The following is a 16,867-nucleotide window of genomic DNA, read 5'->3' as shown; positions in this document are numbered from 1 at the left end:
GATGAGAATTCTTTTTTGACCCATAATATAAACATCTATAGACTCTGTTTAGTACAAGAAAAAGCTAGTTTAATTGTCTTTTTGCGTTAGAGTTATCTTCACGATATATGACTGTTATTCTAAAACAATAGACTAGCTGGTATGAAACTCTTTTCTAGTTTGTTACATGTTTAAATACATAGGATTTATAGAAGCTTTTGCTAGTTTTTGTGATGCTTACTGGTATTATCATGTCCCCATTTGTATTCAGCAGTTTTTATTTTGAATCAAGATTTGAGAGCAACCGCACTAGTCTTTATTTCTAAAAAAAAAAAAAAAGGTTAATCATATCCAGCAGCCCCACCCTCCTCACCAACGACTTTGACATGGACCATGTAACCAATCATCTTCCAAAGATAACGAAGAAGATGGTCTATTTGCATTGAAATTTGTATACAATCAATTGAAATCGATTGTAACTTGTCAGATAATATGTCTCTGAGAAAATCGAAGAAAGAGATACAATTTCACGTCGACTCAAATATGTCTTCAAGATGATTCATTCACTTTTAAATAAACTCTTGGGATCTAAAATTTTCCATCTTATTACTTGGGCCATTCTTAATTACGGTATAGTAGTATGAAAAATAAATGATATGCCCAAGAGATTTGGAAGAAAAAATAAAGGACAATATTAATTTCTGGGAGCTGTATTTGATATTCACGGTGAAGTTTTGGGAATTGAGTGTGGGATGCTGGTATGATTTTCTATTCCAAGGCTAGTTTTCTAAAGTATACGATTTTTTAAAGCTCGGTATGTTTAGAGATTTGCTTCATAATTTTGTTGTTTCATTAAAGGGAAATAGAACCCTTAACCTCGCCTAGTCTTGAGGCTCCCTCACTATTAGGACTAACCCCAAAGGGTTGCTTGACCTGTATTTTAAAATGAAGCATGAGTGAACTTTTAGGGGGAAAAAAAAAACAGACTTCAAACTTGAAAATCCCAAACACAATCGTCACTTGAAGTCACAACAATTTTGCTTATTATTAAAGAGTCGCTTCTTTTTAATATTTCTTGTACTCTTTATTTTCTGTGTACTTTGAGTGGTCAGGTGTTGTCAGTGTAGTATCATATCATCATATGTGGTAAACTTATTTTCTCTGGAGCACTTCGTGAAAAGTTTATTTATATTGCTATCAATTTATTACGAATAAAGTGTTCTTGTTTTTCCTCAAAATAAGAATCGCTTCTTTCCATCAATTTGTATGCCACCAAATAAATATTTACGTTTTTTTTTATGAACAAAAAAATATGTACTTGAAGAAGATGATGGATGAAGTTTTGTTTAGAAAATAATTAATTTATGGCTGCCATTCTCGTAGGATATTTCAAATAGAACAATATTGAAGAACACGATGGATTCTTGATAGATTTGGGAGGAGGTGAGAAAACCAAACCTCTTCTCCTTCTTTTATTTTTTATTTTTTATTTTTTATTTTTTATTCACAAGGAGGCCAAAAGGGCCGGCCTAAGCATGTAAAGAAAACTAACTAGAGGAAGCAAAATTAGATCCTACAACTCTAGCTCTGCCAACTTCAGCAGTGTCATCAAGTAAAGCCTGAATAGTATGAGGGAAAGGCTGATCCAAGAACACGTACAGCTCCTCTAGAGCAATTGATGTAATTTTAGCCAAACTATCTGCTACTGTTTCGTTTTCTTTTTTCCTTCCAAGTCGATTTTTTCGTTTTTGTGGTCAATCTACATGAGGATGAACAGGTGATCTCATATTTACACAAAGTGGTGTAGATAATAGATATGGGGCTTGATTTATTACTGCTTATGAGCTACAATATTGGGGCTTGATTTGTTGCAAGCTGGTGTCCTTCAGGGTTAAGTTTGTGGCATTTCTCCGATGAAAATTTTCATTGAAATTGATGCTTTTCTTTCAAGCCTTTTCCTTTTCTGATTTGTTGCTGATCTGAAGTTCTTTCCAACTATGCAAAAAAGAAGAAAATTAATTTAAAAAGAAAAATTAAACGTTGAGAAACAAGTAGAAAGGGTGGCTCTATTGTCAAGGTTTGTGGAGATATCTTCCAGCAAATAATGCAGCCTCCATCACAATTGTGATAACTTCCACAACATCCTCAACTTTGCATTTGCTCCCTTTGAAGGTCCGTCCTTTTGCGTTTTTGAATTGTGACATGCATTTTAGGAAATTTTGGCTGCACTCTGAGCTCAGATAGTCATCTGCACCACACCATTTGCAATTTTAATCAATTAGTTCTAGTTGCTCATACGAATCTATCTCACTGTCTCACACTCAAACCAACAAATCAAAATTATGAAATAGCAAAAACAGGGGTCAACTTTCTTGTATGGATCATGCACAACTAGACAAAACTTAAGACTTGTTATTATCAATAACCCGATTAAATAACATCTCCAACTAAATTTCAATTAGAACTTTTGGCTGCATCCAGTCCCACTACCGACAGTACGAAATTAAGATCATCTTGTGAGTTGTGTCTCACTCATTGTTAACGTATATGACTATTCTATGGCTATATTTTTATGATGAAGCAGATGGGGCTCCCTCTAGAGCATAAAGACATAAAAGTACCCATCCTAGCTACAAGATTAGCAGAAAGGGCCCTCATTGTGACTGATCGAGCATTTTGTAATGAGCACCAAGTTTTCTTTGATAGCTATTTTAATCATATACTTTTGCTTCAACAGCGTTCAAGATCTACTTGAGCAATATATAAGAATGAACACTCTGATTCCATTGTTTTTTCTCACCCTCAATAGTGCATTTCATAGCTGTAAAGAACAAGGCCATCTCAAAGAATTGCGCGAACCTTTTTTTCTTCTATTTTTGTTGTTTTCTTTTTGTTTGCAATGGACTCCAAATGCTCAATTAGACAACGAGTTTATGATAAGTCTATACCACCTAATGCCTCCTTAACAAGAGGTCGATCTTATACAGTGTTAGACAACTAGAGGATCCAAAAGCGTAAGCTATTAAGAACTGAATTGAAAAAGAAAAGAAAAAAACACTTGAAAAAATGAAGATTAATGTAAGAAAGAGTGAAGTTCAAGATGACAGCAATTAAGGATTAAGAAATGAACTTACTGTTCTTGGATTGTACACAGGCATCATGCTGCATACAACAAGAATCTAGACCATCACAGGGTTTCTCCCCTGGGCATCCACTATACAAAAGCCCACAGTACTTTCCATATCTTAGCAATGGAGGCACTGTTTTTGCACAAAAAAAATAAATAAATAAATAAATCAAATTAGGATCATTACATGCAGGTTAATTATTTTCTTCACAGAAATTAAAAATGAATGTAAGAGTAAATAAATCAGTACCTGTACAGAACTCAGACTCGCACTTTCTACTGCAATCTTTACTCTGCAAGTTGTTAGCAGCAATGGCAATATTAAGAAAATACTTCAACATTGCTATATATTGTTAAAAGAATGGTAGTTATTTAATTAACAAAGAAGCAAACCAGAACGATGGAAGTATCTGTGTCTTGAACACCAATGTTAAGGGGATGAACATGAGGAATGGAGTTAAAATAGAGGACAATTAGGATTACAAACTTCCGTGACTGCTTAACAAAATCAACCATGGTTGGATCAAAAAAGCAGATTGTAAGAAGAGAAAGAAAGGGCTCTGATTTTTATAGAAAAAGTAGCAGAGAAAGTGAGAGGTGTAGAAGGAGCATAAGCTATAGGCTACGGCGCTAGCTGGGAAGAAGAAAGAAGAGTGAGACTGAGAGATTTTGGGTGAGGAACAGGAGAAAAAGAGAGGTTGGCGTTTTGTCCTGTAACGGCTCGTGATATGAATTTGTTGTGTAGTGTTGCTTCACGCCTCTCACCAAATCATAACATTTTTTTTTTTTTTGGTACACCAAATCATACACATAATAAAAGTATTCTATTTTAATATAATAAGTCAGACTTGGGATGAGCCTCCTTGGCTGTTTCCAAATCCCTTCAAAAAAAAAAAAAAAAAAAATTCCCCCATTTTAAATCCTCTTCCACCTTTTTTTCCCCCTGTGAATTAAGGCTTTAAAACCATTTACTATGATAGCAACTGGTTTAGATCAAAGAAATTTTTTAATTCTTATTTGATAAATAAGGGAGACTATTTAAACTCGAGCTCTAGCGTGGGCAAGCTGGTACTTGGGCCTGGGCTTCGGCTTTGGGCCCAAATTATTGTTCTTTTTTTATTTTTTGTTTTTGACATTTAGTAAGAGGCTTTATGCCGGCAATAATACCCTATCATACTTCGGTAGGGCAATATGGGCTTTGTCCCGGTATGCACACTCAGTGTGCCTTGACTGGCCTAGCGAGACTGCGAGCCATTTGCTTGATCAAATGGACGCAACCTCCTAGTGGCATGATGAAATTGAGTGTCGCCGGATTTATTTCCGTGCGGCAACATAGTGGGAAAGCTGTGTTATTTGTAATGATGCTTCTTTGTTATATAGTTATCTTTCCGGTATGTCACCGCTATATCAAAGCAAATGGAGTAGCCATTCGTGCACTCTTTGCTAATTGGTGCTTGTTAGAATACATAGATTTTGTGGAGAGTTCTGGTATTATTTCAGGATGTTCTCTCTATGCTTATTGTAATTTGGGGTTCAGGCTCTATGTCCCCGGGGCCCTTGTATTTTGCAATTTCATTAATCAAGGCTTGAGGGCAGCCGCACCAGCCCTTTTTCAAAAAAAAAAAAAAAAAAAGAGACTATTTGTAAGACAACATGAAAAAAAAAAAAAAAAGTTAAAATTTAACAATGAATGAAGAAACAAAAAAATAGTTGTTTTCTCATGAATCATGCAAAACATTTCTCCCTTAAGTTTCTCTAACTTCTCCCGCATAAAACTATCTAGGAAAATTATTTTTCTTTTCCAATCTTTTACGCACACAGACACAATGCATGTGACCATTTAGTTTAGATAACGTGAATAGTTGCTCACAAACCCTCCTTGTAATAAAAAGTAATAATAATAATATATTATTATTTTATTTAGTGACATAAGTCTCTATATATTTTTAAATTAAGTCACTCGCCAAACACTGAAATCTCAGAACTTATTTTTTTGGATTTGACATATATGGTGTTCTTTTTGCTTAATATGCAATCATTTTAGACTTTGATTTAATTATCGTTGTAATTTATAGTGTTATTTTCGGACTCTGTGATCGATATTTTTGAGTTTCGTTAATTTAAGAGTTTGTGAGAAAACAAGAACATGATATTTAGCTAAGATCAAACATTATTGTTCTCATCCAAAGCTTGTCCAAAGCAGAGCCCTAGGGTTTCTGAGTGAGTGCGGCGGCGGCGCAGCAGTCTTCACAGGCGTGCCTTCGTCGTAGGTCGCGAGTTGCAGACCTCAGTGTCTGTTTGGTGGTGACAGAGGGTCGGTAAGATCCGGGTGGTTTCTTGGATCTGGGTGACGGGTTTGGGCGCTGTTGGATCGAGGCAGATCGACAGCGTTTCTGGAAGGCTGATACCTGCGTGATTGGGGTCGGGGTCAGAAGGCAGATCTCTGGACGGTAGGTTGAAAGCGGGACTATGAATTAACCTGTTGGATTCGGCAGTCTCCCTCTAATTTTTGGCGGTTGAGCGTCTTGGTGGTTTTGTTCAGGGGAGCGGCGCCTCTCGGGTTGCAGGTTTTGGCTTCTATTGATTGCGAGTGGTGGTGGACAGCTTTGGGTTCACCATGATCGGGCTGGACACTGATCGAGGTCGGCCGCCGGAGATGGTGGCGGCGGCGGTGGCAGATTAGCAGCGAGTGCACATGTCTCGGGCTATCTTCGTTGCCTGGGTCTGGGGCTCTTGGTCTGGGTTTGGGCCATTTGGGCTCAGTCTCTCTTGGGCCCATTTGAGTATGTCTGATTCAATCCAGAATTGGGCCAGGTTGGAGGGTGTCTTGCCACCCTCATTCATTACTTAGTGCTTTGGGCTGGCCTGGCCCGAGAGTTGACCTCCTTAGGTGATGCAGGGCCTTTACGATATTTAAAGTACCAGTCGTAATTCAGATCAAGGTTCTATGGAATTGGTAATTATCTCGAGTTTGGCTGGAGAAAGCGGCTTATGGATGAGGAATTGACTCCTATTTGTTTGCTGGGAAGTAGCTCTCTACTTCGTACCACAATTGCGTGATTGGCGGATGGTTGGCTAGAAGATGATTTTGCCTTAGAAGACACGGAGTTGTTCTTTGTATATGAGTCCGCTTAAAAAGTGGGCTCCATTTGATTTGTAATGAGTTACAGTACTTAGATAGGAACTAGGTTGTTATCCCGCCATTTTTCTGTCTTTAAGGGTATGTAGACTCTGGTTTTTTAGCTGGTCATCTAATGCAATGAACCTTCTAATTCAAAAAAAAAAAAAAAAAATAGTTGTTTTCTCATGAATCATGCAAAAAATTTCTCCCTTAAGTTGGAGAAACTTCTCCCGCATAAAACTATCTAGGAAAATTATTTTTCTTTTCCAATCTTTTACGCACACAGACACAATGCATGTGACCATTTAGTTTAGATAACGTGAATTGTTACTCACAAACCCTCCTTGTAATAAATAATAATAATAATAATAATATATTATTATTTAATTTAGTGACATAAGTCTCTATATATTTTTAAATTAAGATATGCTATTATATTGATTGTTGTCCAGGTCAGATAATTTATATTGTTGCTATTTGATAGATATTTGTGGGTGGTTGTGGGAACCATGTCTCGTGAACACTCCCCTACTAGTTGCCTAGTTGGTGATGGCCAAAAGAAATGATAGCTAGTATAGGAAATGAAGCTCTCCTAGAGGACTATATTTTTGTTTTTGGATATATAGTTCCTAGTTGCCAAGTTACAACCAGCTGGTTTGTGCATGTACGAAATATTTGCGGCAAACCCTGCAAGTTTATGTCAAGTTGTAGCGTTTTTAGGCATTTTCCTTTACCTTCCTTATATTCCTTTCACATGTGTAACAGCTAATTTTTGATGCTGTTATCTTAACAGCTAATTTCAGTCTTGATTCCGGTCCCTAACACTACTTTGTTTTTCATTTAGGATTATGCAAAAATTGACAAGTTGGTCAAAAGTTCAATAGATCGGACTAAAGACTGACCAATTCGAATTCAGACCTGGCTATGAAAAACTTATTTTTTGTGGCGTTGTAAGCTCCAAAAAACCCGGATTCCTTTGGTCTAGGGTTTGAAGAAATTTCTGCTCGTCCAGTGGCGGCTTGGGGTCGGTTTTGGTTCGCCTTGCCGGAAACGGGGCGCTGCCGGACGGGAGTTTGAAGGCTATTGCTTGGGAGGGCAGGAGAGGGGTTGTTTTGGCTCGGGGTATTGGCTGTTTGGTGGGCTAATCTGGGCGCATCCTCTGAGCGTTGTTGGTTTTGTTTCCTGTACGGGACGGCGCTCATCAAGGTTGTTCTAGATCCATCGGCGACGTTGGGTTTTGGAACTCCTCAGCAGCAGTGCACGGTGCTGAAGCGGCGGAGCGGGCTTGGGGGAGGCTCGTGTCGGGGGGCTACTTCGGTGATAGTTTCGTGGCTCTGTGGTTTGTCTCTTGGTGGTGCTCGGCGGCGGGACTTCTGGTTTTGCGGAGGAGGATGTATGGAGAAACTACACCGGCCAGTACAGGCTGCAAACGGGGGAAGGAGATGGGGTCAGAGTTGGGTCAACCAGTTCTTGCTGGGCCTTGAGTTGGGCTGCTTCTCTTGGGTTGCCCTCTAGGGCTTTCTACTTTGGGCTGGGGTGTTTTTCGTTAGGCTCATCACTATGTTTTTAGTTTATCTATTTAGAATAATTCCTTATATTAGGAAACTAAGCATTTATTTGCTCTATGTCTCTCTAGCGTCTCTGGAGTAGTACCGAAGGAGGATATTCGCTAGTTCTACTTATTGAATGTATAATGAGTAGGACTATATGTACGTACCACTTGTGGGTACTACCACTAGCTTCTTGTCTGTCTATGTCCTTAAATGACAGCGGAATGGTATGTAACGGCCTATTCTGGCTTGTGATGAATATATTATTTCGCCCTTGTGGCTTTACTCAAAAAAAAAAAAAAAATTCGAATTCAGACCTTGGACCTAGAAAAGGTTTAAAGCCACTTGAACCTTTGAAACATTTTTGATCCACTCTTGCCTAAAGTTTTACTGCAAATCTTACTAAAACTCGAATCTGATTTTTATAGGCAGTAAAAGGTTTAGTTTTTTATTTTTTTTAAATTATTTTTATTATAAAGTTTTCTCTACTTTTGGCTTTTAATTTTCTACTTATATGCACAAAACATAATGTAAGTAAATCTCATTCTAGTCGTACAAATTTCTTATTATTCGTTGTTTTACCTACTTATAATTTTCTACTTATATGCAAGGCCAAAACATAATATAAGTTTATTTTCTACTTATATGCAAGGCCAAAACATAATATAAGTTTATTTTCTACTCATATGCAAGGCCAAAACATAATGTAAGTTAATTTTCTTTTTATATGCAAGGCCAAACCATAACATAATTGCTTCTTGTTATTTTATTCGTTGTTTTCAAAGAATAATTTTTTATATTTTTTATGAGGGGATGCAAAGAAAAAATTAAGACCCTATTATGATACTTCTCTTCAAAAATCAACTAAGTAAACAATATAATTAGCTAGACCGATGAAAGTTTCAATCACCAAATGATGATGAGATAGATAACAATATCTAAATTGCCAAGTGATCCAAAATTAAAACTACATAGATACTCAATGAGATATGAAATTTAAGATTTTGTTTGATTTTACCTAAAACCGGAGCTCGTTTTAGAATTTGAATTTTTTTTTCCTTCTTCTTTTTCCTTTTAATTTTTTAGTCATATGCAAGGCCAAAACATGATGCAAGTTAATGTCATTTTCAGTCATGCAAATTATCATAATAACTTCTTGGTATGCCTGTTATGCACAGACATGAAAGTTATTTGCAAAGAATAAACACCTAGAATCATAAGAATTTAATCACCAAAGGATATGAGATAGATATATAACATTATTCTCATTGATTGAGATATAAAGTTTAATTAAGATTTGTTTAATTTACCTGTGCAGCTTCTGTCTCGTTGAGAGGCTTAATTTCTCCCTTGGAGGTGGCAACTTCCAAAACTGTTCTGATGGTGTTATGATCGGGAAGGCGACCACGGCTACCTACTTCGAAAACATGCCGACGTGAAGCACCATCGACCACGCAAGAAAGCCAAGCCATTGCAAACCCAAGAAGCATGACATTATAAACACCCATCCTGAGCGCCATTATCGTGTCAAATCTTCTTGCAATGGCCATTACGATTTTATAGCTCGGGTGTTATACCTAGTCGCTTGGGTCGCATAGAAGGACTTCTATGCCTCAAATGAAGAAGTCCTCCTATGACGGGATTTATCTTAAAATCTCTTCGAAGTTTTTCTATGCATGCCTTTAAATATTCCTTGTCACCTCTTCTGTTTTTTGTCTAAAAGTAGTTACTTCTCTCTATCTAATTTTAGAGCTTCAAACGGAAAACTACCTTAAAACAATATAATCTTGCTCTTTCCAATGGTAATTAATCTATGTTTAGCCATGTTGCTAGCTTAATTAGCTATCTAATATCTCTAAACATAGTAAAAAAAATTAAGATTTATTTTTTGTCGACTACTTGTTAGCTAGTGAGGGTTATTTCTCGACCTGTTAGCATAACTTCACAACCTGAATTTGTTATGTACTCAATAAGCATTTGTGACGTGAAGGTTTTCCAAGTTAGTTCTAATTTTAACGAGCATATACAATGCTTGAAAGCTCGCATGCTAGTCGCATGACTACTTAACGTTCAAGGGATCGTGTATACGGTATATCCCGCTTGATTCGCTGATACCTAAGAATTTAATGTTTCACACTGTTCGAACATATGGTTTGGCTTGTAACTCAATTCGCTAGCTTGAAATTTGCATACAAGGGGGAAATGAACATATCTGTACATTACACATCAAAAGCAAGAAGAAGAAAAACTTTGTTACATAATTTAACCATCTGTACATTTTCTTTCTGTCTTATCCTCTCGAACGTAATGGCCCTAAGTTAGAGGAGTTTCCATCCTTTACCTCCATCCATGTTGAATTTCTTGAGTCTTCCGAAGAACATGACAGCTATGAGAACTATTTTCCCCTCGTCGCTCCATCTTCCTGAAAATCCATACCATTTATCCTGACAATCGCCATTAGGGTTGAGCTGTCGTTTACAACTATAGCCAGTCGTAAACCCTACATTTCCATAAGCACTGCAGCACATGGTAAAATTAACAAAAATCAGACGGGAGAATGCTTAATTTGTAATATGAAATATTATGTACTGATATTCTGTTTGTAATATGAAATCAGACTGCAGAATGCTAACAAGTGCTAATAATATATTCCATTAAGCCTCATTGTCATTATTCGCAATTTGACGAAATTATTCTGATATTCCATTTAGCAGCAAATTTAGGGCTAATATGCGCTAATGCCATGTTCCCAACCACGAATAATTTAATATCTTAAGCTTGTAATAATTTTTAATGGCAGGGCTAGGGCCACTGTTCTTTCTTAATTACCTGATGACTTCTAGCACGATATTGAGCACATTGAAATTGAGAGGATCTTCTTTCAAGCTTTTCCTCTCAGTTATGCAGACTAAGATGATAAAGATGGTCAAATAGGAGAGCTGTGAGAATATGAGATTCTCCATGAGCTTTCCTCTTCTCTTTTTCCTCCTCTGATTATGAGGTTGTAGATTTTTTTTAGCGGGCAGGAACGAAGTGTAAGGAGGAAGGTACCTGCATGTGAAACAAGAACCATTATCACATTAACTTACAGTACTACTCAGGTACATGGCGTTTGGCTCAAGTTGAAAGCAAAATAAAACAAACCTGTAGCTTCTAATCAAAATAATAGTACGACATCAAATCATATATCAAATTTTTAATTCATTAATACAGCACATATATATATATATATATATATATATATATATATATATATATATATTTATACAATTTTGTAGCTGATCATGATCAAAGTAATTGTACTTTAACAACTCGTTAAAACATATTTATACTGTCGTAACTTCTTCCCTCACGGCCTCAACTCGCTGGTGACCATCACCAGCAGCTGTTACCTTCTCTGTCTGGATGCTGCCCAGATTCAATATTTAAGGACCTAATTTTCTTCTCAGCTTTCAATTAATTAATGGGACAGCATGAGAGATTGAGCAAAAGAAATTTTTTTTTTCAAATTGATGATAATTACTGGGTATAGGATTTTGGTTATATACTTATTTGCAAATTATTAGAATTCATATAACTGCTGAAGTTCGTCGTCTCCAAACTGAACAATACTAGACTTGATGTCTTGTGAAATGTTTTTACATTCTACCAATTAGTATTGATTAATAAAAATTAATATTCTGAAAGGCAACAATTAAATCCATAGATGCAAGACGATATTAAAAAGCAGGGGCCGAATACAAATCAGCAAAAATCATAGACGGGAAAAGAACGGTGAATTGCCGTCAGTAACCGTCTATAGTGGGAATATATAGGCAAATTTATAAGTTGACGGAAAAATAGAAAATTTTAATTCTGTTATGTTCGGTTAGAGATTTATTGAGTACATTTAATCCGACTCTTATGATATACACACACATATTATAAAGTATATACATTATGGGATCAATGAATACAAACCTAGGAACTTTGTATTGTATTTTATTAAAGATAATTAAAACAAGTGCAAAATAATAATTATTTAAGTCTTTATAAAGTATATACATCATGGGATCAATGAATTCAAACTTGTTGGAGAGGAAAGATCTCACATTTGAAAAGTGACAAATAAAATATAACTTATAAGTGGGTGGATCTCACCCAATTGTACCGAGACCTTTTGTGATTAAAACCCAACACCTATCGGGTGGTTAAGTTGGGACAGTATCGGTACAATGGTGGGTCACGGGCCACGCTTGTCGCTGTTTAACATGGTATCAAAGCGGGTCCTTCTCCAATTGCGTCTCCACGTAGGCACGTATCATGAGCCCAAATTGGGGTTCCCTGTATTGCCATCGAAATTACCAAGTGTCCAATGTGGGCATTGGATTGTATCGACCAAGTCTCCGAAATGAGACTTGTGTCCCAATTTCCAATGTGGAAATTGGATTAATTAATTTCACGTGCAAACCTAGAGTTAGGTTGCACGTGAGGGGGCGTGTTGGAGAGGAAAGATCTCACATTGGAAAAGTGACAAATAAAATATAACTTATAAGTGGGTGGATCTCACCCAATTATACCGAGGCATTTTGTGATTAAAACCCAACACCTATCGGGTGGTTAAGTTGGGACAGTATCGGTACAATGGTGGGCCACGGGCCACGCTTGTCGCTGTTTAACAAAACCTAGGAACTTTGTAATGTATTTTATTAAACAATAATTAAAACAAGCGCAAAATAATAATTATTGAAGTCTTTTTTTTTTTGAAAGGATTATTTATTTATTTAAGTCTTATGATTGAAGAGAAATGCTATTTGATAAGCATTATTAAGGAATTAAAAAGGCATTATTTTGGAATAAATATTAAATAAAACTAGGTTGCTTTGGTAATCAATGAGGCCAACGAGGAGTCATCTAGGTCCAATGAAACTGAGTTAGGATGTATCTATCGGTTATGTCATTGAGATTGAACTCCGCATGTGTATATAGTAAATTAGAGTGGGGGAAAACCCAAGCATCCAATTCGAGTTGAGCAACTCTATTGTGTGTGTCATGTCATGATGTGAGTTAAGGGTTACAAAGACGAGGTAGACTTCTTGATGTTTTCTACTATAACGTTTTATTCTTCTTTCTAGATGCATGTGGCCAGTCCTTTTTATGTGTCTTAGTCGAGCTCGTGCCTAGAATTGAGGAGCTCCATCACCTAAGCGTGCTTTCATTTCTTGCCTTCTTTTGGCAAGTTGGGGGATTGTTAGATAGGTTTTATCCTTTCATATGTTCATATTCCTTGTTTGCTAATGTTTTCCCATGCCCATCCACATCGTCTAGAAAACAATCTATTTTGGTTGGCTGCCCCAAATGTTGTCTTGCTTATAAAGATGTATTATAAATTTTCACAAGAGTATGAGTTGACACATTCAAAATCTTTGTACTGTTTTTTATTTTTTATTTGTAAAAGTTTACATTTGTTAAGTTTTGATTTTTTACGTGATATATGTCGCCAACTTTTAATAAATGAAGATTGAATCATGCTACAAATCTAGCTAATTAGTTGATGATGTTGATTAATTGTTTGATGTATAATTATATAACTAATTAAGTGTATAATCTAGATAAATGAATGGATGGAGAGAAAAACTCACATCATCACGATGAATAATACCAGGATTGCGGGAGAAATAATGGAGAGGTCGATGATGGTTTCACCGGTATGTCTTGAATTGACGGTTTGGAAAAAAGATCCAATGATTTTCTGGTAAGAATTAAGTCCACTTAAGCTTTCTGAACTCCACTCCATGGAGGCAAAAGGTACAAGTTGTACCAGGATGAAGCCAAAAACTGTAACGACCAAGAGTGATGAGTGCAGACTAGGAAGCAAGTGTAGGTATCCAACCTCCTCTGTGTTCTTCAACAGGTAATTGCAAGAATCTCTTAGCTTTTTGAAACTTTTCCCCAAAAGCCAAATTGAAAATCTCAAGCAAGATGGATACAATGTGTTCCCAAGAAGGACTTGAGGAATGAGTATTAGGAGGAGACCTGAGTTTTTGCTAAAGACAATCATGTTTTCATTGGTGGGAACAAAACCACAGCTCGAGAAAGTTGAAACTGTGGTGAAAAGTGAGAATGTATGAACATTTAGCCCCTTGTTCTTTACTACGTTTCTTGCACTTGAAGTAAATTCTAGATAAACCAACACCATAGCCACCCCAAGGAAATGAACCACTAGAAGATAAGCTAAAACAACGTAACCCAAAAGCTTAATGGAATTGTGAAGTGTCAAGGATTGATCATCTACTGCTGGAATTTTGTCAATTTGGTCATGAGAAAATTCGGGCTCGATTGCCAGACCCAATTCAATATTCTCATCAATCGCCTTTGCGGGACTTGATAAGGAGCTAACATCGCTGTTAACTAAAGCAGTCTTCTCTGTTCTGCTCATCATCATCATGAGCTTGAACTTCTTGAAATGAAGTCCAACCATGGAGGTGAAGACCTCCCCACCTATGAACATTAGGATGGTCATTACGATGAGCTGGCCATTGGAGAAGACCTCCATTTCAACCGTGGACATGCTCGAAACGGTTGTGGCAGAAACTGAGGTGAAGAACAAATCTAAGTTTCTAGGGGTAAAAGAGTCGGTGGTTCTAACTGGCAATACCTTCAGAACCCAGTAACCCAAAAAGGAAAGGGTGACAAAATAAACGAGTTCCACCCAGAATTGCTTAGCTCTAAGGAGGAGGAATCGATAATAGCATAGAAGTAGAAATCCCATGGATTGGCTAAGAAATGCTAGTTTGAGAAATGAACAACTACAAAGATGGTGCAATTTCTTGCCAAAACAAGCAAAGTTTTTCATCTTTACTTGGTAAGTAAGAACTTTGGGGGGGGGGGGGGGGGGGGGGGGAATATATTTCTGCGGGGTTGTGGCACGAATCTGGATAGAGGAGTACGGCTATATATAGCCTAGAGGCGTCTGGAGTCAATGGCTGTATTCAAACGGTTGCACATGTTTTTTAAAAGAGTAATATTGTTAAATGTTAACCCCTGGGTTGACTCATGTGGTGAACTGGGGATTTGTTTTTTGGCAATAGAAGAAGAAATTTATCAAATAAAAAAGATAGCACTTAAGAGGAGCATGGAGGCAAGACCTCTTAAAAAAATAACAAAATAAAAAAGCAATCAAAACATAAGTAAAATTAAGCAGAGCGATTGAATCAAATAACAAGACGCACAACGAGCATCCGATTACGAGTAGAGTAAGGGTCTTTTGAATCTTTTTTTGTCTTCAGTTTTTTTTATTTTTTTTATTTTGAGACTTTGGGTGATTAGACTAAGGATTGAACCCTTCTACTGTAACCATAGTATCTCATCTTTACTAATCTGATTAAATTTTTGGTTGCATTTTGTGTGCCTATTATGTATAATATATTAAAATTACAGTGTCGATAATAAATTTTAACATTAAAGAATTTTTTATTCATAAAATCAATGTACAAAATATACATTCAAAAGGTGTGAAATTATTTTTTCTTTTTGAATGGGAAAAAGTGTTTATGCAACACATAACTATGTCCTCCTGTCCTCCATATATCTTTAGGCTTGATACATGAGTAAGAAAAAATATGGTGCGCGCCTTTGGTGACTTCATGTCTACCAGCTTCGATTAGAATTTCTACTTCACTTCTCCACCTTCTATCGATGTCGCCTTGTCTATTTAGTTTGTTCTCATCATGGCATCAAGTGACATTGTTCTTCATTGCGATTTACAATTAGAAAACGTAAAGGTTAATACTATGATGAGCAACAAGACCTTACTATTTGGTAGTACGTTTGAGCACGATGGTAAGAGAAAACAAAAGATTTGAAATTTTTGAATCTATTTAGTGGGCAATTGACCTTATTGTAGATTTAAACCAAAGATGAAAAGGATAAAATTAGAGAAGATCCTATTCCATTCTATTGGTCACATCACTCCCAATACTTTCACATAGTTTTATTGTTGTTAACAACTAAGTCCCATCGTTAGATTTAGCCAAAGTGAATTCACTCTCATTATTTTATCAACTAGGATAATACTGTGCATGCCATGTTATTTTGGTGCTAAGTTTAGGAACACTTTCCGTCAGACTTTGGGATTATCGTTATTGGAAGGGCGGTTGTCCAACTAGAAGCATTAACATGTTGGCCAAGTGAGTATCTTACGCGTGTAGTCCGTGGATAACTAAAGTAAGATGAGATTGAGGGACTTATATATATATATATATATATATATATATATATATATATATCCTATTCAGAGCGGAGCTCCGCTTTGAAATTAATGTGTGAAGTTTGAGTTTTGGGTCACTTTTCGGTCGCATATCTACATCTCGACCATTCAGTTTTTAGGTACTAGTGTATAGATCATCTCTGCAAATTTTCAGCCAAAATAAACAGACAAGTTGTAAAGACTCTACAACGTAGATGACAACTAGTTCAATTTTCAACCAAACGTATTGGGAAAAAAAAAAGAAGTGCCGTTAGGAAATAACGATTTCAATACAATTTAGTATATTAAACTACACTATGTTGGAGCAGAGTTACTCGTAAATGATTTCTTCTGTTGAATGTAAAATTTGTGAGTTCAATTATCTATTAATTTATATCAACACAAAAGAAAGTCAAGATCTTCATTGTGAAATTTTTAAGAAGTTTACGGTCGATCGCAAGCATTTGATCTGCCGATGCAAGAGTTATTAATTTATAAAGAAGTTGGTGAGTTTAATTTATACTCCATGAGTCCATGTTAGAACAGGTGAAGGATGATCATCTCATCTAGTTAAACTATTTCTTAGATCCAAATCTCATATAATTCAGTTGTTTTATAGTATAGATAGTTCAAATAATTCAGATCGACTGGAAGTTTTTAATTGAGAATGACCATATGGTATGAAAAATGCATATGGTTTGAATATTCCTACCCGCGTACAAGCCGTGTCCACCATTATTCACCAAGCCGTGTCCACCATTATTCACCTTAGAATATAATCTGAGAGCAGAGCAGAGTTTCTATTTCCGGTTAAATGGATGTGCCCTTGCGTGGTCGGCCCGACTTTATTGACTTGTCGTCGA

The 16,867-nt window shown here is 36.5% G+C and overlaps 2 protein-coding genes across 3 annotated transcripts; both read right to left on the bottom strand.

The window, feature by feature from the left end:
• Positions 1-1,400: 1,400 nt before the first annotated feature.
• Positions 1,401-9,434, bottom strand: LOC133712647 (phospholipase A2-alpha). 2 transcript variants are annotated; one of them, XM_062138757.1, is made up of 4 exons: positions 9,088-9,434; positions 3,357-3,399; positions 3,114-3,239; positions 1,401-2,227 (listed from the first exon to the last, which is right to left on the bottom strand). In XM_062138757.1, exons 1-4 carry the CDS (start codon positions 9,325-9,327, stop codon positions 2,052-2,054), a joined length of 585 nt encoding a protein of 194 aa, XP_061994741.1. In that variant the 5' UTR covers positions 9,328-9,434; the 3' UTR covers positions 1,401-2,051. The 2 variants fall into 2 exon arrangements, with proteins under 2 accessions (XP_061994741.1, XP_061994742.1); XM_062138758.1 differs by lacking the exon at positions 9,088-9,434 and adding an exon at positions 3,500-3,809.
• Positions 9,435-9,967: 533 nt separating this feature from the next.
• On the bottom strand, positions 9,968-14,643 carry LOC133708084 (sodium transporter HKT1-like). The gene is made up of 3 exons (XM_062133533.1): positions 13,399-14,643; positions 10,607-10,828; positions 9,968-10,294 (listed from the first exon to the last, which is right to left on the bottom strand). Exons 1-3 carry the CDS (start codon positions 14,610-14,612, stop codon positions 10,096-10,098), a joined length of 1,635 nt encoding a protein of 544 aa, XP_061989517.1. The 5' UTR covers positions 14,613-14,643; the 3' UTR covers positions 9,968-10,095.
• Positions 14,644-16,867: the final 2,224 nt, after the last annotated feature.

The sequence above is a fragment of the Rosa rugosa genome, chromosome 5 (genome assembly GCF_958449725.1).
Source record: "Rosa rugosa chromosome 5, drRosRugo1.1, whole genome shotgun sequence".
Lineage (NCBI taxonomy): Eukaryota > Viridiplantae > Streptophyta > Magnoliopsida > Rosales > Rosaceae > Rosa > Rosa rugosa.
Note: the sequence above shows the minus strand (reverse complement) of the source record. Positions and strands in the feature narration are given on the sequence as shown.